We start from the raw sequence: 24,813 nt of genomic DNA on the forward strand, positions 1-24,813 counted from the left end.
CATGCAAATGGAAACGACAAGAAAGCAAGGGTAGCAATACTCTTATCAGACAAAATAGACTTTAAAACAAAGGCCATAAAGAAAGGTAAAGAAGGACACTATATAATGATAAAAGGATCAATACAAGAAGAGGATATTACACTGGTTAACAGATATGCACCCAATATAGGAGCACCTAAATACATAAAACAAATACTAACAGACATAAAGGGAGAAACTGAGGGGAATACAATAACAGTAGGAGACTTTAACACTCCACTGACATCAATGGACAGATCTTCTAGAAAGAAAACCAATAAGGCAACAGAGATCCTAAATCACACAACAGAGTAGTTGAACTTAATTGATATCTACAGGACACCACATCCAAAAACCCAGAATGCACATTCTTTTCAAGCATGCATGGAACATTCTCTAGGACAGACCACATACTAGGACAAATTTAAGAGGATAGAAATTATTTCAAGCATTTTTTTCTGACCACAATGGTATGAAACTAGAAATCAACCACAGAAAGAAAAATGAGAAAAAAAAATGATTACATGGAAACTAAACAATATGCTAATAAAAGAACCAATGGGTCAACAATAAAATCAAGGGGGAAATCAGAAAATACCTCGAGACAAACAACAATGAAAACACAACTATACAAAACCTATGGGATGCAGCAAAAGCAGTTCTAAGAGGAAAGTTCATAGCAATACAGGCCTTCCTCAAAAAACAAGAAAAATCTCAAATAAACAACTTAAACTACCAATTAAAAGAATCAGAAAAAGAACAAACAAAACCCAAAGTGAGCAGAAGGAAGGAAAGAATAAAGATCAAAGAGGAAATAAATAAACTAGAGATCCAAAAAAGAAAAAAAAGAAAAAGAAAAAAATCAATAAAACCAGAGCTTGCTTTTTGAAAGGACAAACAAAATTGACAAACCTCTAGCCAGGCTCACCAAGAAGGAAAATAAATAAATTAAAAAAAAAATAAAAATGAAAGAGGAAAAATAACAACCAATACCACAGAAATACAAAAAATCGTAAGAAAATACTATGAAGTTATATGTGAACAAATTGGACAAGCTAGAAGAAATGGAGAAATATCAAGAAACATACCACCTGCCAAAACTGAGTCAAGTAGAAATAGATAATATGAACAGACCAATCACTAGAAGTGAAATAGAATCTGTAACTTTAAAAAAAACTCCCTGCAAACAAAACTCCAGGACTGGATGGCTTCACTGGGAAATTCTACCAAACATACAAAGAACTTATACCTATCCTTCTCAAACTCTTCCAAAAGACTGAAGAGAAAAGAACACTCCCAAAGTCATTCTATGAAGCCACCATCACCCTGATACCAAAACCAGACAGACACTACAAAAAAAGAAAATTAAAGGCCAATATCTTTGATGAATATAGATGCGAAAATCCTCAACAAAATATTAGCAAACTGAATCCAGCACATAATAAGGATTATGCACCATGATCAAGTTGGATTCATTCCAGGGTCACAAGGATGGTTCAACATATGCAAATCAATCAATGTGACAGACCATATCAACAAAAGACAAAAACCACATGGTCATCTCAACTGATGCAGAAAAAGCATTTGATAAATTCAACATCCATTCATGATAAAAAACTTTCACCAAAGTGGGTACAGAGGGAACGTATCTCAACATAATAAAAGCCATTTACGACAAACCCATAGCCATCATAATACTCAACAGTGAAAAGCTGAAAGCCTCCCTGCTAAATTCTGAAACAAGACATGGATGCCCTCTCTCATCACTTCTATTCAAATAGTACTGGAAGCCCTAGCCACAGCAATCAGACAGGAAAAAGAAATAAAAGGTATCTAAATCAGAAGGACGAGGTAAAATTGTCATTATATGCAGATGACATGATACTCTATACAGAAAACCCTAAACACTCCACACCAACACTATGAGAACTAATAAATGAATTCAGGAAGGTAGCAGGATACAAGATTAATATACAGAAATCTGTTGCATTTCTTTACATTAATAATGAAATATCAGAAAGAGAAAGTAAAATGGAAAGATATCCCATCTCTTGGATTGGAAGAATTAATATTGTTAAAATGGCCATATTACCCAAAGCATCTACAGATTTAATGTGATCCTATCAAATTACCTATGACATTTTTCATAGAACTAGAACAAATAATCCTAAAATTTATATGGAACCACAAACAACCCAGAATTACCAAAGCAATCCTGAGGAAAAAGAACAAAGCTGGAGGCATAACCCTCCCAGACTTCAGCCAACCCTACAAAGCTACTGTAATCAAAACAGTATGGTACTGGCACAAAACCAAACACGGCTCAACGGAACAGAGTAGAGAGGCCAGACATAAACCCACACACCCATGGTCAATTAATCTTCAACAAAGCAGGCAAGAACATACAGTGGAGAACAGTCAGTCTCTTCAGCAAGTGGTGCTGAGAAAGGTGGATAGCCTCATGTAAATCAGTGAAGTTAGAACACTCCCTCACACCATATACAAAAATAAACTCAAAATGGTTTAAAGACTTAAATATAAGACATGACACCATAAAACTCCTAGAAGAGAACATAGGCAAAACATTCTCCGACATAAATCATAGCAATATTTTCTTAGAGCAGTCTCCCAAGGCAAAAGAAATAAAATAAAAAATAAACAAGTGGGGCCTAATCAAACTTAAAAGCTTTTGCACAACAAAGGAAACCATAAACAAAATAAAAAGACAACCTATGGACTGGGAGAAAATATTTGCCAACGATGTGACTGACAAGGGATTAGTTTCCAAAATATACAAACAGCTCATACAGCTCAATATCAAAGAAACAAACAACCCAATCAAAAAATGGGCAGAAGACCTAAATCGATATTTCTCCAAAGAAGACATACAGATGGCCAAAAGGCACACGAAAAGATGCTCAGCGTCACTAATTATTAGGGAAATGCAAACCAAAACTACAGTGAGGTGTCACTGGTCAGAATTACTATCATCAAAAAGTCTACAAATAATAAATGCTGGAGAGGGTGTGGAGAAAAAGGAAACCTCCTACACTGTTGGTGGGAATATAATTGGTGCAGCCACTATGGAAAACAGTATGGAGTTTCCTCAGAAAAACAAAAATAGAGCTACCGCGTGATCCAGTGATGCCACTCCTGAGTATATACCTGGAAAAGATGAAAACTAATTCAAAAATATACATGCACCCCAACGTTCATAGCAGCACTATTTACAATAGCTAAGATTTGGAAGCAATCTAAGTGTCTATCAACAGATGAGTGGATAAAGAAGATGTGGTGTGTGTGTATACACACACACACACACACATATATACACAATGGAATATTACTCAACCATAAAAAAGAATGAAATATTGCCATTTGCAGCAAGGTGCATGGACTTATAGAGATTATCATACTAAGCGAAGTAAGTCAGACAGAGAAAGACAAATACATGATATCACTTATATGTGGAATCTAAAACATAATACAAATGAATTTATTTACAAAACAAAAACGGACTCACAGACATAGAAAACAAATTTATGGTTACCAAAGGGGAAGGAGCAGGAGATAAGCTAGGAGTTTGGGGTTAACATATACACACCACTATATATAAAATAGATAAACAAGGATTTACTGTTGTGTTTATAGCACAGGGAACTATATTCAATATCTTATAATAACCTATAAAGGGAAAGAATCTGAAAAAAAAATATATATGTATAACTGAATCACTTTACTGTACATCTAAAACTAACACAATATTGTAAATCAACTGTATTTCAATTAAAAAAAAAGAAACTACTAATAATATGAAAATTGTCTTCCCCCAAGCTCTGAAATGTTACCTGCTCCATTTTCCCTTCCCATCTCATCCAATCCAGGCCCCAGCTGGCATTGATATCATTGGTTTTTACAGCGTATCAGAGACAGATTTAGCCTGCTTTTAAATCCATGCATTTCTGTCTTTTTAATTTCATAGGATTTGAATTCTTATTAAATTAAGGATATAGAATATGCTCCAAACACAACTACTGTAAGATACAAATGAGACTAAAAGCTACCATGGGCAGAGACAAGAAGCAAACAGAAAAATCAAAACACTGTAATTATACTCTACATTTCAACCACAAGGTTCATCTGGTTCATTCAAAACTGGAGTAGTTTACATTTACTGTCATCATGTCAACCAATGAAGTGTCAAATACGAAAGCAAGGTAAAAGTCATAATAATCTATATATTGAACATAGGCAGCTCTCAGTCTTCAGATAGACTCTACTTCCAAAAAGTCTATTTTAAATTAGCCATTTGCAACTCACAAAGCACTGCCTCCAAAGAAACAATGTCATTGGTGGTAATTACATTTCTAAATTAATTCACATCTTGGCTAGAATACTACAAAGGGAGTAAGAAATATAACAAACAGTTCTAGTAATTTCTAAAAATACAGGGTTTTTTTTTTTTTTTTTTTTTTTTTTAACCTCAAATCCATATTCTCGGAAAACAGCTTAGAGATAAAACAAAACACAGAAATTTCAATAGAGATTGTGACTGTGTCTCTGTTCTTAAAGGGTTTCAAATTTGGTGACAGTGACTCCTGATAATGCCAATGCTACATCAAAATGTATAGATCTCTTTTTCCGCCACTAGAATTACTTTCACACATATCTGCTATGAACAGAGTATTCTAGTTTCATAAAATAGAATCAGGAAAGAGAAAAAAAGGAAGTGATTCTCTTGAGATAAATGAACAAAAAGGATAAGGGAGAGACAAGATAATAAGATGCATGCACACATCTAAGGCAGGCTGCTTGAAGCAGAATTATTTGCACTTGGGCATGGTAAGAGAAAGAGGAGAATAGGAAGAGCTCAACTGCTGAATAATCCTCCTGCTGATACAAAGAGTGAGGAAGAGTCTGATGGTGATACCAGTGTCCTCACTTCCAAAATATGGCTGAGACCACCACCCAAAAGAGTTGTAGTGAGCACTTAGCTCAGGACTGGAATGCAACAGGAGTTCGGTAAACATGATTTCACATCTTTCTTTCCAGAAGGAAGAATTAATTTAGTTAGCAAAAGCATCCTACTCTGGTAATACGAATATAAAAACAGGCTCCATCTGGTATTGCTATTTTATTACTTTTTTTTTTTTATTAATTAATTAATTTATTTATTTTTGGCTGTGTTGGGTCTTCGTTTCTGTGCGAGGGCTTTCTCCAGCTGCGGCAAGTGGGGGCCACTCCTCATCGCGGTGCGCGGGCCTCTCACTGTCGCGGCCTCTCTTGTTGTGGAGCACAGGCTCCAGACGCGCAGGCTCAGTAGTTGTGGCTCACGGGCCTAGTTGCTCCGCGGCATGTGGGATCTTCCCAGACCAGGGCTCGAACCCGTGTCCCCTGCATTAGCAGGCAGACTCTCAACCACTGCGCCACCAGGGAAGCCCCTATTTTATTACTTTTAAGATAAAAATAATATTGGACTGACTTATATGTGTATATTTTAAGGGTCTTGAATAAATCACATCCCATACTGCTTATTGCTTTTGTTGTTAACATTCATTCATTGAACAAATATGTGAGCCCATACTCTGTACCAGGCCCTGTTCTATGTGTTAGGGGCACAGTAGTGAACAAAACCAAATCCTTGACCTCTTGGAGCTGACATTCTAGTATGGAAGATAGGCGATATATAAATGCATAAATAAGATACATCCTATGTCAGGTAATAAGTGCTGTGGATATGAAGTGATATGGATGGGGTGCCAGTGAGATGGGGGATGAGCAATGAGGACGTGAAGGAAATGCAGGATTGAGCCATGCCCCGTATGTATGTAGGGGAGGAGAATCTAGGCAGAGGAAACTGCAAGTGCAAAGGCCTTGAGGCAGGCGTACGCTTGGCGTGGCTGAGGAATAACAAGGAGGCTGGTGTGACGCAAAGCAAAGTGATGGAGAAGAGTGGTAAGAGACCAGGTCAGAGTGTGTGTGTGGGGGGGGGGCAGGGGGTGGGCGGTGTCAGGGGTGGCAAATACGGTAGGGTCTTGCAGGCCTTTGTAAGAACTTTGGTTTCTAACTAGAGGAGTATTGGAGGGTTTGTTATGAGCCGTGACATCATCTGACTTAGAATGTGAAAGGATCACTCCGGCTGCTGTGCAGACTAGAATAGCAGGGAGACCAGTTAGGATGCTCTTACAATAATCCAGGTGGGTACAGATGGTAGAGGCTTGGACCAGGATGAGCACAAAAGGCAGAAGCAATGGAATTAGCTAAAGGACTATGTGAGTCCTTAATGTGAGATATGTGAGAAAGAGAGAATCAAGGATGACTCCAAGTTTTTTGGCCAGAGACCTGGAAGAATGGGGTTGCAATCTGGATTTCAAGGAAAAGGTCTTGACTAGGAGTATCTACGTTCTCATTTAAAGCCATGAGAATGAGTCATTGAAAGCGGTACTTCTCGGGCCACGTTTTTGGGTTTTTCTGTTATTGTTTTTTGTTTTTTTTTAATTTGTTTTTTGGCCGTGCTGTGTGGCTTGTGGGATGATAGTTCCCTGACCAGGGATTGAACCTGGGCCCTCAGCAGTGACAGTGTGGAGTCCTAACTACTGGACCATCAGGGAATTCCCTAAAGTGGTACTTCTCAAACCTTAGTGTGCCTAAGAACCATCTGAAGAGCTTGTTAAAACAGATTCCAGGGCCCCGTTCCTAGAGATTCTGATTCAGGTCTGGGGTGGAGCCTGAGACCATGCATTTCTATTAAGCTCCAAGCCAATGTTTTTTTTGTTTTGCTTTGTTTTTAATTTTTTATTGAAGTGTAGTAGATTTACAATGTTGTATTAGTGTCTGGTGTACAGTAAAGTGATTCAGTTATACATATATATATATATTCTTTTTTATATTCTTCTCCATTATGGTTTATTACAGGATATTGACTATAGTTCCCTGTGCTATACAGTAGGCCCTTGTTGTTTATCTATTTTATATATATTAGTTTGTATATGCTAATCCCAAACTCCTAATTTATCTCCCCCATCCCCTTTCCCCTTTGGTAACCATAAACTTGTTTTCTATGTCCGTGAGTCTATTTCTGTTTCATAAATAAGTTCATTTGTATCATATTTTAGATTCCACATATAAGTAATATCATATGATATTTGTCTTCATCTGTCTGACTTACTTCACTTAGTATGATAATCTCTAGGTCCATCCATATGGCTGCAAATGGCATTATTTCATGCTTTCTATGGCTGAGTAGTATTCCACTGTATATATGTACCACATCTTCCTTATCTAGTCATCTGCTGATGGACATTTTGGTTGCTCCAGCCAATATTCATGTGCCGTCCTAGAAGCACACTTCGAGTAGAGCTGACTAGAGAGTTAATGTCAATGGAGAAAGGGACGGGTCCAAAGACTTTGGGACACTTTTAACACGAGGAGGTTGCAAAGACGAGGTGAAACCAACAAAGGAGACAGGAAAGAGCCACCAGTGAAACAAGCAGAGATGTAAACGAGTGGGTGGTGTTGCCATTACTCTTAAGATAAAATAATATTGGACTGATTTGTATGTGTGTATTTTAAGGGTCTTGGATGAATGACACAATATACTGCTCATTGCTTTTGTTGTTAACATTCATTCGTTCAACAAATATGAGTGCATACTATGTACTGGGCACTATGTGCTGGGGACACGGTAACCCCACTGAAAAGGTGTTTCAAGGAGGATGGAATGAACAGATGTGTCAAATCTGTTGCTGACAGGTCAAGACAGAGGAGATCTGAGAATTGGCCACAAGATTTGGAAATGGGAGGTCACTGGAGACCTGAACAAGCATAGTATTAGTGGGGCTGTAGTGATAAGATCTAAACTGGAACAGGTTCAGGAGGGAATAGGAGGAGATGAACCAAGACAGTGGGTAAAGGCAACCCTTCTAGAGACTTCTTGCTGTAAAAGAGAGCCACAAAATGGGGAGGAAACTGGATAGACATGGGGAAGGGACAAAGGAGACTTCTTTCATTAACAATAAGAGGTATTTCGGGAGGTTTATATTCTGATGAGAATGATCTAGACAGAGAAAAACTGAAGTTTATCTTCAAATAAGTAAAGATAATGCAGCAGAGAAGGGATGTGATAGTTAATTTTATGTGTCAACTTGGCTAGGCCATGGTAGCCAGTTTCAAATACCAGTCTAGATCTTGCTGTGAAGGTATTTTTTTAAATGCGATTAACATTTCATCAGTAGACCTTGAGTGAAGCAGAGTACCCTCCACAGTGTGGGCAGGTCTCTTCTGACCTGTTGAAGGATTAAGAGAAAAATACCGAGGTCTCCCTGAGGAAGAGGGAATTCTGCTTCAGATGCCTTCAGAGTCAAGCTGCAACATCAGCTCTTCCTGTGTCTCCAGCGCACCGGCCAGCCCAGCAGATTTTGGCCTTGCCAGTCTCCGACAATTGAGTAAACCAATTCTTTAAAATAAATTTATTTCCATATATAGACATATATCCTATTGGTTCTGTTTTTTGGAGAACTCTAATACAGAGGACATTTTCTGGAGGGCTGTTCTTGAAAGGCCATAGAGATGGATTCTAGGGCACAAGTGGAGGTGATGGCCTTGGTCCGGAGTATGGACAAGCTTATCCACACTAACAGGAGGAAGAGTGATAAATGAGCACAGATGCAGCGAGATGTGGAAATGAAACATGCAGAGGTTCTCTTTGGATTTCTTCTATTTTCTCAGTGTAATAAGGAGCAGGTTATCATTAAAGAGTCAGAAAAGGAAAAAGTAGTGTTAGGAGTTTCAAGAGAGAAGGAATGATAGTCATCCAGGAAAATGGGAGGGTCAGCGGAGTTGGGTGATGGTCTCCAAACTTGCTACACGTTAGAATTAACAGAGGAACTTTGAAAAATTCCAATGCCCAGTACAATTAAATCATAATTTGGGGGGCTGGGAGCAAGGCATCAATAATTTTAAATGCTCCGCCAGTTATTATTCTGTGCAGTCAGGTTTTAGAAACACACAACTAAAGGTTCACTTTCGTTTAGTGGTTATGAATTCAAAGTGAGACCAGTAAGCGTGGTGGGCATCTTTCTCAAGTTGCCTTAGCATCTGGGGTGCAGGCATGGAGTAGGTGGAGAGTTGGTTTAACAACAACTGGGAATTTTCTAGGTGAATGCAGTGGAGGGAGGGGGGCAAAGGAGTTCAGGGTAGAAGATGCAAGGGACAGATTTATAGTCATGGATCACATAATATAAGCTGCATAGGAGAAGGGCGAAAATGAAGGTGGCGTGAGTCAAGAAAAAGTGGTAGGTTGTAAATCCTGGTGGGTGAATTATTATTGACGTTTGAGTCCTAAAGGAAATGAGCTGAAAAGATAGAAGGCAGTGGTTGGAGGATGGGATGCTTTCAACTGAGACTTTGAAGGTGTACAGTCACTGGTAATGATAGGAGTAAGTGGGGTAGATACAAAGAACATTGGAAGAAAATAAGATCAAGAATTGAGAGGCCAGAGAAATGGAAGTTTCTACAGATGGATAGTAAAATTGCCAATAACTGTAACAGAAACAGTACTGGAGAGATTAACTAACAATGAACCAGGAGCTAGAAACATCAGAGAATGAAGTGGAACGACCCAGAGGGTCTGTAGATGTTATATACAAGCAGAGAAACAGGAAGTCAAAGTGTAAATCATGTAAATACATGATACTTCTTCAACTGGAATAATCAAATAATATTAAACTAGAAAAGTAATGGCTGGTAATATGATCATCAATAAGGGCACTAAGAGTTATTAAAATTTAATTTCTAACATAGCATCAGATACTTTATCACAAATCTTCAAGTTTGTATTTTAAAAAATAGCCAAAATCCTCCACCCCTCCCTATACCTATGCCGTTTTTAAGGACTTTGCTGCTCCTCCCATCCAGAGGCAGGGTCTATTTTTCTGCGCCTTGACTCTGGGGTGGTCTTGGGACTTGCTTTGGATGAGAGAACACTGCAGACCATCCTCAGGAGGCCTTGCATATTCCTACTTTCCCTCTTGGATCTCTGGCACCGCCAAAGCTAGGCTATCCTGCTTGGTGACAGGACTCAATCATCCCCAGCTAACAGATGGGTAACAAATACCAAATGCATGAATGATACCATTTATAGTGGGCTGAATATATAGCCCCCCAAAAAGATACATCCATGTCCTAATCCCTGAAACCTGTGACTAACACTGCATATAGCAAAAGAATTGATTAAATTAAGGATCTTGAGAGAGAGCGCTTATCCTAGATTATCTGGGTGGGCCCCAACTGGAATCACATGAAACTTATGAGAGGGGCACAGGGAGTTCCGAGATCAACACCCGGAGGAAAAGACACAGAGAAGAGGGGGAGGTGATGTGACAACAGAGGCAAAGATTGGAATGATGCGGCCACAAGCCAAGGAATGCCTGGAGCCACCAGACGCTGGAAAAAACAAGGAATGGATTCTCACACAGAGCCTTCGGAGGGAAGACAGCCATGCCAACACATTGACTTCAGACTTATGACCTCCAGAACTGTAAGAGAATAAATTTCTGTTGCTTTAAGCCACCCAGGTTATGGTACTTGATTATACAACCGCAGAAAACTCATAGACCATCCTAGACCATCTGGGCTCCAGCCAAGCCTCTAGCTGACCCCAGATGCACAAAGCAAGCCCAGCCAAAATCAGTCCAGCCCAGCCCAGGGGACCTACCGACTCACGAGCATTAATAAATAGTGGTTGTAAGCTACTAAGTTTGCTGGTGGTTTGTTACATGCAAAAGTTAGGCCATACATATATACATATATATATATACATGAAATATAATACCTCTTAGTGCTCCTTAGTCTCTTTCTAACTTTTTCTACTCATGTTTATAGAACCACTTCAAAGGTGCAAGTTAACTGCAGACAATTTCATTCTTATTCCAAAGGACTTTATATCCCTGCTCAAAGCCATAAGACTTGCAGTTTCTTCTGAGGGAAGTGTTTACGTCCCTCCCCCATTGACATCAGACTTTGTTATATGACTTGTCTCAGCCAAGGGCATGTGTGTGGTTGTGACATGTACCACATCTGACTGGAAGCTTTAACAGCTATTGCACCTTTTGACCAGTTTTCCTCCTTTTCTCTCTTTGCCACGAGAATACATGTCCCGGATAAGGGGTGCCCTTTCACCTTAGATTCTGGAGTGATAAGGGCATATGGAGCAGAATCTAAAACCAAACTGCAGCTACTGCAGTGTACACGTAACCTAAGTGATAAATAAATCTTTGTGGATGTAAGCCAAGTTGGGGAGTGTTTGTTATGCAGATTAACCTAATAAAAGCCGACTGATACAGTTACTAAAAAGTAATTCTCCAAAGAAAATCACTTGGGTGGAGGAGAATTAAGTTACAGCTCTAATTTTATTTAAAACAGTTTTTTAAAATATGCCAAATACTTTGTACTCCTATGAGTATCCTGAAAAGTGTCCTTTAGTTTCTTAAAATAGCATTTTTATATAGAATATACTCTTACTACTAATTACTCATTAAATATCAATACATACTGCCAATATATGTGAATATGAACATCAATAGATACTGCCAAGTTTACGTGATACCAAAAAAAAAATCTGCACAGGCTGTTTCTCTCATGGAGACCTCTGGTATGCCATAACCCACCCTCACCACCCCCATACATACACAGAAGGAAGCAAGCCTTATCCATGTGATGGGTATTGTGCTTTGACAATAAAGGACAGGATAAATGCTAACAAACTGCAGAGTTTCTGAGAACAATGAGTGAAGAATGGTTCTTTGTTAGGTGGACTGTGAGAGTGAGAAGAGCACTTACTGGGCTGGGGATAGAGTCAGGATCCAGCTTCTTCTGGGGCTGCGGTGGACCCGCCATCTGTGCAGGACCTCCGGGGAAGCCTCCTGGGTAGGAGAGCTGTGCACCTGCCATCTGGGGGCCATAGTTGGCTGCGTGGAAAAAATTTTAAAAAGAAATGATTATAATCCCCAAACCCAGACGTAGGGCTCACTGACAATATTATACTGTTCAGTCAAGCACCTTGCATTTTTCATATTAAATAAGGCAGGGAGTTAAACGTGAATATTTACAGTTCCCCTTTACTTTGCACTTGCCACACCAATCAAAAACAGTAAGTGATAGATGCCTAGTAACATAGGAACAAATCTGATTCCCAATTAAGGGCACCCCCAGGGGACCCAAGGCCTCCCTCTGAGCCCTGCCCACCTTACCCTGCTGCAGAGGATATCCAGGGCCCAGGGTCTGTCCTGGAGGAGGCGGGGGCTGGTACTGGGCGTTCGGAGGAGCAGGCCCAGGGAGCCCGTCTTGTCTGTGCGTTGATGGAGGCAAGGGTGAGGCACCGGGGCCGTTTAGTGCAGTGGGTGGTGGTGGGAGAACCTGAGATCCAGGCTGCAAGATGGATGGCTGCGAAGACCGTGGAGGACCCTGGAATGCTGCTGCTGCTGCTGCTGCTGGAGGGCCAGGGGGGCCCTGGCTGGGGGGAGCCATGCCCGAACCTAGGCCAGAAAAAGACCAGCCCACCTAAATGCCACACTTCTCAACACTTTAACTTCTACCACGTATACAACAGGGACACTTCTTTTTCAGAATAAAGCAAGAAGGCACCCGTTCAAGTCACATTTTTTTCCCCCACAAGATGAAATCATCATTCAGAAAGTGACACAAATGCTATTTGGAGTATTGTATACAAGTGGAGCAACATTTATAATGATAGAAAATTAGTAGGATAAATTTTAACTCAGTTGCATTCACTTTTCATGACACATGGCATTAATTAAGGAATTTTATCTGGTACAGAATATAGGAAAATCATACAGAAAAAAAACTTTTTTTGCGTGACAAGCATTATTCACTCAAGTCAATAAATTATTTGCATCCTGTGCTTCACTTGATCAAATGGATTTTGGAAGTAGGTAGAAATAACCAAGGAGAAGGGATGGGCCACTAAAATTCTATCCAATCATACTGGAAATCGTAAAACCAGATTATTTTTTCCTTTCTTCGATTATGTGAAACTGCACTGCTGCTGCTTTGGAGACTTAGCCATTTTGAAACCAGTAAAAAGAAATACTCTGAGGGGGTTTTTTACTGATACTTTTAAGAAACTAACTTTAAGTAATGAAAACATTTGTCATCAAGATAAATGGCTGACTATGCTGTTGTTCCAGTGAAAATTTCTATGGCTCTTATACAGCATTGCTATTGATGTTAATCTCAGTACTGTAACTGTTTTCTCTCCTATTGTTCTCTTTTCTGTCCCACAGCATCTGAGCTTCCATTCTTCCCATGATCTAAATGCAGAATTAAAATGCACTGTGGCGTTTCCCTGGTGGCACAGTGGTTAAGAATCCGCCTGCCAATGCAGGGGACATGGGTTCGAGCCCTGGTCCAGGAAGATCCCACGTGCCACGGAGCAACTAAGCCCGTGTGCCACAACTACTGAGCCTGCGCTCTAGAGCCCGCGAGCCACAACTACTGAGCCCACGTGCTGCAACTACTGAAGCCCGTGCACCTAGAGCCCGTGCTCTGCAACAAGAAAAGCCACTGCAACGAGAAGCCCACGCACTGCAACGAAGAATAGCCCCTGCTCGCCACAACCAGAGAAAGCCCACGCGCAGCAACAAAGACCCAACGCAGCCAAAATAAATAAATAAATAAATTTATATTAAAAACAACAACAACAAAAAAAAGCACTGTGAAACAAAGAGTACTACATTTTTGATTTGGGGGCCTCATAATAAACACAGGGTTAAACTACCCTCACATTTCTTAAAATAATTTCACTGGTCTAATGTTTATTTGTGAAGTCAGCATTTTTTGTTCTTTATTGATCTGGTGTTGAACATAAGGTATTCTGAGGGTCCTTCAATTATCTTGAAATAAATGGCAGCATGATTTGGAAAAAAGTAATTATTGCCATACATAATACAGATGATTTACATGAAAATGTCCAAATACTACTTCAATACGGTATGCCAGAGGCATGTCTATTTTGAATTTGAAGAAAACCTTTCTTAGTAAAAATACTCATGAGACAAGACAGTCAATGAGCGTGAATAATGAAATTGTTACCATAGCTGTTGACGTGCATAGCACTGAGCTGAGTGCCCAGCTGGGTGACGGATGAAGTGGGCACCGGACTTGGGTAAGACGATTGTGTAGAGGGTGAGTATGGTGCATAGGAGGGGGCCGCACTGTTGACAGGTGGAGGGCCAGGAAATCTGAGAGAGAAAAGGGGTGATAATATCATACAGTCTCATATGCAAATGACATACAACAAATGTCAGTAACTTGTAAAATTAAATCAGCCCATCTAGTGGCACTAGGAAAATGACTGATATTATACACTAACTCTTTTATTTATTTATTTTTTAGCTCTTTATTTTATATTGGAGTATAGCCGATTAACAACGTTGTGATAGTTTCAGGTGCACAGCAAAGGGACGCAGCCATACATATAGATGTATCCATTCTCCCCCAAACTCACCTCCCATCCAGGCTGCCACATAACACTGAGCAGAGGTCTCTGTGCTAAACAGTAGGTCCTTGCTGGTTATCCATTTTAAATATAGCAGTTACACACTAAATCTTTAATTAACCTCAATGTGAGCTCAAAACGAATCATGTAGCATCATCCCATATCTATGCTCACATGCTACACATATCAAGACACCTAGCCAAAAAAAAAAAAATTCTAACATAAACAAAGAACAAGTTTTGGAAATCAATTTGGGAAGCTGAGTCCATCACAGCCTAATCTATGCTAGGGCTAATGGTCAATAGACCAGAAGTCAAGAAAACTAAAATGCTTTGTGACTGTATCTTTATGATCACTTAGAAATGATTTTGAGAATTGTCTTAAAGATATGTTTTGTAAATCCACAGCTTCATAAAAAGAAATCATTTCCTTTTCTCAAGAAATGATGCTTTTTGTCTTTTTCTTAAAACTCATGCATGGGGTTTCATAGATATATGAAACAATTGCACACAGGCAGAATGTACATTCTCTACAAGAATGTATTAGTGGCTGTAGTGTGCAGTATGGTTACAGGGCTTGGGCTAACCAGCAGTTAATGGGAGGAGGGGGTAGGTAGTGTTATTTAATCATTTGAGAAAAAAATTCCCCAAAACATGTTCAGAGATGTTTCACAGATGTTAACTATATTTTTAAAATATAACATTCTGTGAATCATTTTTTATAGAGATAGTACAGGTAGGATGAAATATGTTTCAAATGGAAGTTATGACAAGCACCCTCAAGTATTTTTTTTTAACTTAACAAAAGGTTAAAGATTTAAAATACAGAATGAAAGAATGTACACCATTAGCTATTACTTTTTGACTCGAAAAAACCGATTCATCACTCATTGCATAATACATATCCTAGGAGTTAGGCGTCAGAAATTCACAAATTTTTTTTTCTGATCAACTAAGTCTTAACCAGATCTGGATTTTAAAGCAATATGATCAACTTAAAAGTAAAAATAAAATAGTATTAAAGGGTAACTTTTATTAAATAATTTTTTAATAAAAAGTATTTTAAAAAACTGACATACATATGAAAAAAGAGATCAACAAAACATATTAAACATACAGAGTGGTTTACTATTTTTCAATTTCATTACTTTACTGAATTAGTTTATCCAAGACCACACAGCATGTGGGTGTCAGAGCTTAGGTGAGAATCCAGGCCCCTGACCCTACCCTGGAGAGCTGGTGTGTGAGCATGGACAAGCCACTTAATTCCCTGTAGCTTTCAGCTTTCAATCCATAAAAATGGAACAATCCCTTTCCCTGCTGTAAATATAATGTGGTTAGAATTAAAAATCATATAGATTTAAATATTTCTCATTGATTACTTCATTTAACGTATTTCTGGGCTGAGAAACATTCAATTACATATTTTAATTAACTGTTAACATTGACTGTCAGAAGAGGGCAGATTCACCATCAAAAAGAACCAAAAAGAACCATAAAGGATCATAACCAGAGGATTAATAAAACATGAAAAGTTAGCCTCAGTTTAACCCTAAACCTCTGGAGAGTTGACTCCGTTGTCTGTGGCCTGCTCAACCTCAAATACTTTTCAAGTTTACAACAAATTGCTTAAGAAGTGAGCTGTATGCTGAAGTTTGTTAGAATCTGGAGATAAGGTACCAAATTTTTCAAGATTTGACTGATACAAAATCTAGATTTTTAAATACTCAGCCCATAGACTAGAGAAAAACAAAAGCTCTGCCCAATCATGTCATTGCTTTACACATACACACACAAATGGAAGAGAAAACAAGTATGTACTTCTCTTATTTTTCTTGTTTTCTCCTTTTCCATTGCAACCAATTTCTTATTAGATTCACCCTAATAATAGCTTCGATTTGGGAAGACGAGTCTCCTTCCAACCTTCCTTCCCACCCAATTTGCCATTTCTTGGTCAAAATAGAACACTTACAATTGACTTTTCCCCCTATAATTAAAAAATGGAACTTTAGGTTATAGAATTTATTTAGGAGATTAATTCCACCCAGCAGTAACACTTTGTAGATAACTTTAGTACCACTTACAAGTTTAAGACATTTATTCTGCCTTAGCCAACATCAAAAGACAAGTGATTAGGTATGATTTTTAAGTTTTAGGAAACATTACCTTTGAAGTAGCAACATTTACAAATAAAACTTATAATTTTTAAATTTAAATCAACATAATGACTCTGAATTAATCACGTTTTTATTTGACAGTTTAGACATGGTAAAAATGAAAAGATTTCTATGATGGGTCCATGATGGGTCCTCTAAGTACAAATGACTCCCTGAAGTACTACAACCATAGCCAGGTCATATGGGATCTATGCTCTCTGACAACCCCTGTTATCAGACGGGTGTGACTCACCCGCACAGTCACTGAGCCCTTTGTGCTTGCACTGAACTGTATACACAGAAATACGTCCCATGAGGCTAGGTAGCCTCACTATGGAGGCTTAGCCTGAATATTAGACTTTTCCATCTTTAAATCCCATTTCCAGCTTGTAATTCAAGTTCAAGTTGAGGCAAGTGAACAGTGGAGGAGGAAGAGATGGGGCAAAATCTGTCAGTGCTTCCCTGGGAATCACAATGAAGGCAGATCCCTAAACCGAGCTGTGGTGGGTAGCAACACTGAGCTAGTAGGAACGGCAAGCAAGAGACCGCAGACTTTCCATATCCAGTGGAAGTGGTGCTGATAACTGCTAACACGCATTGTCTTTCATGGGCGCTGTGCACTGTGCAAGGTTTTCTGCATGGATTAGTGATCAAAATCCTCACCACCACACCATTATTGTTACAACTGTGATGAGGAAACCAAGGCACATAGAGGCAGAGTAATTTATCCACCCAGAACTCCCTGAGCCAAGGGCATCAAACGTGCCCAACCCTAGAGCCTCTATTCGTCACTGTGCCAGACGCTGTGCTGAGATCACAATCACACAGCTTAGATCGGTCTGATGGCAACATCTGTGATTTACCTACTCCTAAGCAACCTAATTCAAGTGAAACAAGTAGAAATAACCAAAAAGATCAATCCAATCTAGGCTAATACCAGTGACTCAAATCTTTTCTTAACTTCAAAGTGGCTGTTCAATTTTTGCATTTCTTTAAAAAAAAAAAAATCTGACCTGCTTGGCAGTTCACAACAATGTACTTCTCCAGATCTTCTCCTCTATACTCTGCACTGAGAATTCTACTTCCTCATTTTACAAGTGAGGAAAATGCGGTCTAGAGGCCCAGGAATGTCACCAGCGTCACAAGGCTAGCGAATTGCTTGAACCAGAGGCAGCATCTTGGTTCAGGCTTTCTGCCCTCCCCTCGTGCCCCACCACCATGCTATTGAGGCTAGGGGCAGGAGGGGCAGGTCCTGAGTCAGGCCCTTTGACTTCGTGCTCCTTGTTCAAACCACGATCCCATGTAAACCCAATTACTCAGACTCACTCATCCAGTGATTCCTACATCAACCTTCACTCTGCATCTCAGAGCTACCACGTCAATGGCAAATGTTATCACAACAGACAAGAGCCAGGGAATGTCAACCTCACAGATGCCCTGTCAGTGAATGAACTTGATGATTTAAAACATTCCAGAGGGAGTTTTCCCACTGGCAGGGACTACAGGCTCCTTCAAAGGGTAACGAAATGGCCTCACCATCAGCAAGGTCCAGAGTCCTCCAAGAGGGGTTACTCCTCCACCAACCCCAACCTTGCAGCCTGACAACCTGAGAAAGGAACCTGGGAAATGAAGCCTCTGGGTGATCCTTGGAGAAACTGCAACGTAAACACTGTGTACAGCTTGGCACTGGGATTCTCACCAGCAACACCTCACAGGACAAACAGCAATGGGATTCCAGCAGGGAAGGTGTGATGCGGGCACAGTCCTGAGGGGTTGCATGGCCCCAGCATCTCCCACATCTCATACCTCGGCTTCTCCAGGCCTGCCTCCAACTTCTCCCTTCCTTAATTTATAAACACAGATGATTCATTCCCCGTGTTGTCACTATCACCCTGCCTTTCAAGAGTCCCTCACTGGCATCCGTGCGCCTTCCACATCAAATCCACAGGCTTTACCACTGGCCTAACTTCTTTAAATGCTTTGTTTCCTGGCAGTTTTCCAGTAGATCCTTTCGAGGATGTGGGCAGTATCAGGAGGTGAAAGTTTCAATCAACCAACATGCAAGAGTAGAAGGGACTTGTAAGATAATTTTAGTAGATTATACAAATGAGGGCTGGAATCTCGCTCACCTTTGAAGAGGAGGACCTTGGGCATGAGCTCCATTCTGGCCAAACTGATGGGGTCCAGGAGGCAGATGGCCCTGAGGCAACATCCCCCCGGGGGCAGCAGCCCCCAAAGGCCCTGCTGCCTTCATCATACCTGCAAGGGAAGGACATGAGTTTAGAAGAGTATGAAAGTGCAAAGAGAGAGGACACAAAGATATTAGGTTAAAAATGCAAAATAGGAGGGGGAGAAGGAAAAACAGGTTAGAACAAGTTCTCCTTCACACTTGCTTTAACCATCACAGACTTACCAATGCCAGGCTGTGGCATCATTATTTGACCATCACAATGATAGGAGAGCAGAAATCCTTTTAACACTAAACAGAAGCTAAAATAAAAGAAATAAATCTTTGCATTTGGTAGAGAGGCACCTTGATGGAACACACTATCGCACAAAGAATGCTAGAATAAACAGTGAAAAATGTCCATTGGCTATCAGAATACAAATCTGGAAAAAAAAAAACAGTATGAGGCATCACAAAACATCCTAACTCTAATTATGGGGGGAAAAAGACCTCTGAAAACACCTTTATTTGAGTTACAGCATGAGGAACGTGAATGGAGAATAGCATCTGTTTCTCCAACGAATCCAGAGCACAGCCTTCAGAGTTAATAATTTTTCCAGGATTCTAAAGAGTTGAGGGACTTCTCAAGTCATCAGGTCACTCATACAAAATACAGAATCACACGTGATGAAGAGATGCCCCTGGCGGTGCTGGCGTTTTAATTTATAAGCAGCTCTTCTCCAACAGAGATCTTTAAAGGTTTCTCTTTAAAACCATTCTCAGACATTTTTCTCTCCTTCTTCTAGAGAAATCATGGTACAGGAGAAAAATCACTGAGCTTGGGTTAGAGCAGTTCGACGCCCCATCCGGCCACTTACTAGCAGATGGATGGCTCTGGGCAAGAAGTTTATCTTTGTGGACCTCAGTTTTCCCTCACTGCAAAAGGAAAGGCTTAGACTAGATTACTTGCGACACCTCTTTCAGTCTTTTAAAAGGAAAAAAAAAAGGAGAAAATGTATATTTCTTCTATTTGCTCTCTCTACTTCCATCCTGCTTGTTTTTGCTCCAGGCCATTCAATTTACCTTTTTTTTTTCTTTTTTCTTTTTAATTTTTATTGGAGTAGAGTTGGTTTACAATGTTGTGTTAGTTTCTGCTGTACAGCAGAGTGAATATGTTACACGTATACATATATCCACTCTTTTTTAGATTCTTTTCCCATATAGGCCATTATAGAGTATTGAGTAGAGCTCCCTGTGCTATACAGTAGGTCCTTATTAGTTATCTATTTTATATGTAGTAACATGTATATGTCAATCCCAATCTCCCAATTTATCCCTCCCTCCCTCACCCCCTGGTAACCATAAGTTTGTTTTCTACCATTCAATTTACTTTTGACCCCATTTTCCTCTCTGGCACCATCACCAATGACCTCCTGGCTGGCTTCTGTGCACTCCTCCATTTGACCTCATGATGGTATTTCATACTCAACATCTCCTTTCTTCTTTTATCTTCTTCTAGAAAGTTTATTCGCTCAGATAGTAAGGGAAGTGACTGGATGACCTTGCAGTAGCCCAGAAAGAATTTCTTACATTGTCACACTGGGTTTGCCAAAAAGTTCGTTCGGTTAATGAATACGCTAATGAATACATTGTTCAATAAAGTTCTTGGTGAAACGAAAAATGTGTCTTTTGTTAAAACCGAACGAACTTTTTGGCCAACACTTTGGAGCGCATGCTCTCAGATGTTTGGGTAATGCAGAATGAAATATAACCAGTGAGGTGGCAGTATTCATGAATAATATTATTGAAACTTTTACAAAGGTTTCTTTTCTTAAAACAGGATTCCTCAAACTTAAGAAAAATTTTATATTAACTTTACAGTCACAGTATATTTAGCCATTTTCCATACACCAAGAACAAAAACAACTAATATTATTCTTATTTTTACATAGAGTTTAAACCCCAAATCCAGCAAAGTTAGAAAAACATGAGACTTGCAGTCACACAGACTGGAGTTTGTATTCCTCCCCTACCATTAAACACCTGTGACCCTGACAAGATACGTTGTTCTTTCGAAAACCTAAGCTTTTAACACTGTACCATGGCAATAATGTCCCCTGTCTCTGTGGATTGTTCTGAGAATTAAATGAGGCAATGGGTATAAAAGCATCCAGAACAATGCCCAATAAATAAAGGTAATCTCTCAAGAAATCTTAGTTTCTCTCCCTGGCCATATCCCTTGCTCTCTTTTTTTCAAGGATTTATATTCTAACAAGACATATATACCATAATTATATGCACACTTGTATTTTCATTTTTAAAACATTATTTTGGACAAAAGTAGAAAATCTACAATATTAGCACTAAAGCAGTAAATAATCACATGCACTACAAGAAACTAAAGATATTCTCATTTCTTAAATAAGTAGGTAAACAGCAATTTCATCAACAACCCTCATATATACGTCTAGAAAATCAAAAAAACTGTTCTCGGAGTTACTCATGTCATGTGTACATGAGATGCACATATTGTTTCTAAAAACAAAACCGAAACAAAACAAAACAAAAAACAGTTCTTACTCAAGCAGAAATGTCATACACCAACCTTACTAAAATGTTCTTTCTCTTTTATTTTTTTAACTTTTTATTTTATATTGGAGTACAGTTGATTAACAATGTTGTGTTAGCTTCACAACATAAGGAAGTTTATAAGACTCCCTTATAAACTGGGCTGCCATGCACTCTAAATTCAGGTGTACAGCAAAGTGATTCAATTTTATGTATACATGAATCTATTCTTTTTCAAATTCTTTTCCCATTTAGGTTGTTATGTAATATTGAGCAGAGTTCCCTGTGCTATACAGTAGGTCCTTGTTGGTTATCTATTTTAAATATAGTAGTGTGTACATGTCAATCCCTTTTATTTTTGGAAATTAACTCTATAGCAATGATTCAAACTCACTCTTGTTCAACATACATTCAATGTGCCTCTGAGACACTAAGAGCTCTTAGGGAAGAGATAACCGTGTAAACAATTACAGTGCCCTGTGACGAGTGTTGTAATATGCAGAGGGACTACCTAACTCTTCCTAGGGGAATCAAGAAAAGTTCAAAGAGGAAGGACTACTTGAGCTGAGTCTTGACGGACAGGCAGGAGTTGTCTTAGTACAGAGACAGGATAGGGGATTCCAGGCAGAAGACAAAGCTCAAGTGAAGACCTGAGAGAGCACGGTGCGATCAGGGACTGGCAAAAGGTGCGGTGTGAACAGATGGTGGGGAAAGTGGCTGGAGCAGAGGTTGTCCAGGTTGGTTGGGGTCAGACTGCAAAGTCCTGGGTGCCATTTGGACTCTATACTCAGGGCAAAGGGAAGTCAGTATCACTGTTATCTGCAAAGTCATAGTCTTTGCCTGGCCACATCACTGGCATTTTCATAAGTGATCAGAGATAAAGAGAAATCAGGTTCTTTATAGAGCAGTATGAGAATTTTAATAGGAAAGCAAAACCACACCAAGAGAAAGATCTAACTATGCTTATGCTCCAAGAAAAATATCTAAAATCATAAACTGGTCTTTAATACAGTGACAGATTTTATAGACTAGCTTACTCAATACCAATTCCAATTCCTTTCTGGCTTGCCTTTCTGTATGGTCCTGAGCTGGAAAGATGGACTCTCCATTTCCTAGACTCCCTTATAAACTGGGCTGCCACGTGCTCTAAATTCAGCAAAGCCACACACCTTCGGGAGACCCTGGCCAGGGGCCAGAGATGGTGGCTCCAGGTTAGACAGGCAGTGGCTGCTGACGGAACAGCCCCATGCAGGGTGTGCACTCTATGGACCGCAGAGTCCCAAGCCTGGTTCTCTGACTCTCTAATATTCTCTTAGCTTCCTGATACCCTTTTCCAAATCTCTTTCTGCTAGACTGGCTTCTGTTATTGGCAAAAGAACCCCGACCAAAACAACATCACAGAAAAGCATATCTTGGATTTGGCCCTGGATCTGACAAACTAAAACCAAAGTTAAAAACCATTCGTTAAAAAAAAAAAAAAGTTTATCTAAGATAAACAAAGATAAACTCCCTATTATGTGGGCAGAACTGTAATGACGATTGTTCCTGAGGCACTGTGCCTGGTGCTGTACCTACCTACATAAGCTCACTATTTAGCAGAAGCCTCACCACCCCCAGAGCCGCCAGCCCCAGTTCCAGGACATCAGCAGTTCTTGCCCCTCAGCCTCCAGACCGGTGGTCCTCAGCCAAGGGCGACGTTGCTCCTGAAGGGACAACAGGCAGTGTCTAGGACTTCTGGTTGGCAGGGCTTGGGGCCGGGGGGTGGGGGAGGAGAGGGAGCATTGGTATCTACTAATAATAGGCAGAAGCCACAGACACTGCTAAGGGCCCTACAATGCACAGCACAGCCTCCCACAGCAAAGAACTAGCTGGCCCCAAATGTCAACAGCGCTGAGGACAAGAAACCTTGCTCCAGAAAGCAGTGTGCCCACTCCGATTCCTTCTCCACACTCCTCCTAACGTGGAGTGTAACTGAAAAATATACACGGGATCGTGACCCTTCCCAGCTTACAATGCTTCAGCGGCACCCCACGGCCCTTAGAATAAAGCCTAAACAAAGTCTTAGTGGCCCCACTTTCCACTTCAGGCACCTCTCACTGCTCACACTCTACACCTCAGCCATGGTAAACCTCTTGCAGGTCCTCAGAAGTGGCACCTCCCCAACCCCAGCAAGCTGCCTCCCTACCTGGCCAACTCTCACTCATCTTTCAGGTCTTTCCTTCCAGGAAGATTCCCTTCACCTGTAAGCCTCGGTTAGGTGCACCCACTGTGTGCTTCCAGCCCACCTCTACCTCCTTAAGGTGGTGCTTCCCCCGCATTGTCATTGTCAATTTCCTTAATGCATGTCCTGCCAGACAAGTAAGTACTATAAGGACAGAGATTAGGTCCATTTCATTCACTGTTGTATCTCCACAAGTATTTTGCTCACTCAATAAATCTGTTATGTTTGTTATCATATAGCACTAGCATTACACAATAGGCACAAATGGCAATATGGTATGTAAGAAATTCAAACCAAGACTTAGCACTGGCCAGATCTACAGTAAAATAGATATTTCAAGGAACCACAGCTAAGCTGCCTGTGTCTGTCACAAAAAAACAAAACAAAACAAAAGGATCACCAAAAGGCTAGAAAAGAAGGCACGTGATGACCAAAGACTAAGACATCTAAGGTCATTCGGCACAGAGAAATAGAGGCTAGGGTAATTTAGTGACCGCCTTAAATCATTAAACAAAGACACCATAATTTACAGAAAGGTATGTATACAGAGTCTGATGGCCTGGTATCCATCTGAGAATTGAATAAGGAGAAAGAGGTTTAAATTAAAGCATGAAGGATTTAATCCAACAAAGACAGTTTTTTTTATTATTGGTAAACACCTGAGTGTTTTGCTGATGAATGCAGCAGCTGGTCATTCACTCATTCATTGAACATACATTGAATGAAGACCTTCTCTGCTCAGGCACATTTATTATACACAGTGTGGTAAATTGTAGTGAGGCTGCACAGGTGTTAGAGAACACAGGAGAAGAGGATTTACAAATAAGCTTGAGGACGAATAGTGGTCAGAAATGCCTGCAAGCACTACAGGTGAACTGAGTCTGAAGGGGGAGTGTGAGGTACACCCTGCTGGGAGGAAGAACACAGAGGCACGGATTGGCTTTCTGGTGGTCCTGGAAAGGTCTGAAGCAAAAGAAAGTCAGAATTAGATCTGCAGGCTATAAGAGTCCCTCCAGCATAGGGCTGAATGTTTGGAGAAAGGCAGTACTGGAGAGAGGGATAACGGTTAAGAGACCATGTTAGTAATCCAGGCGAGAGGTGGATGGCTGGAACAAGAATAGTGACAACAGGATAGAAAGGAGGAAGTAGGTAGAAAAGACATTTACAAT

The 24,813-nt window shown here is 40.1% G+C and overlaps 1 protein-coding gene and 1 non-coding gene across 3 annotated transcripts in view; both read right to left on the minus strand.

Moving 5' to 3' along the window:
- SEC24D (SEC24 homolog D, COPII coat complex component) overlaps positions 1-24,813 on the minus strand; it is a 111,673-nt gene that overhangs the window by 82,138 nt on the left and 4,722 nt on the right. For both annotated transcript variants that reach the window (XM_036852300.1, XM_036852301.1), the window contains exons 3-6: positions 18,818-18,947; positions 14,128-14,276; positions 12,267-12,551; positions 11,857-11,984 (exon numbers count right to left, since the gene is read on the minus strand). In XM_036852300.1, the coding sequence (XP_036708195.1) occupies positions 11,857-11,984; positions 12,267-12,551; positions 14,128-14,276; positions 18,818-18,947 (692 nt within the window). The remainder of the gene's footprint in view (positions 1-11,856; positions 11,985-12,266; positions 12,552-14,127; positions 14,277-18,817; positions 18,948-24,813) is intronic.
- Positions 6,557-6,629, minus strand: TRNAD-GUC. The gene has a single exon. It is a non-coding gene; the product is annotated as a tRNA-Asp (tRNA).

The sequence above is a fragment of the Balaenoptera musculus genome, chromosome 5, assembly GCF_009873245.2.
Source record: "Balaenoptera musculus isolate JJ_BM4_2016_0621 chromosome 5, mBalMus1.pri.v3, whole genome shotgun sequence".
NCBI lineage: Eukaryota > Metazoa > Chordata > Mammalia > Artiodactyla > Balaenopteridae > Balaenoptera > Balaenoptera musculus.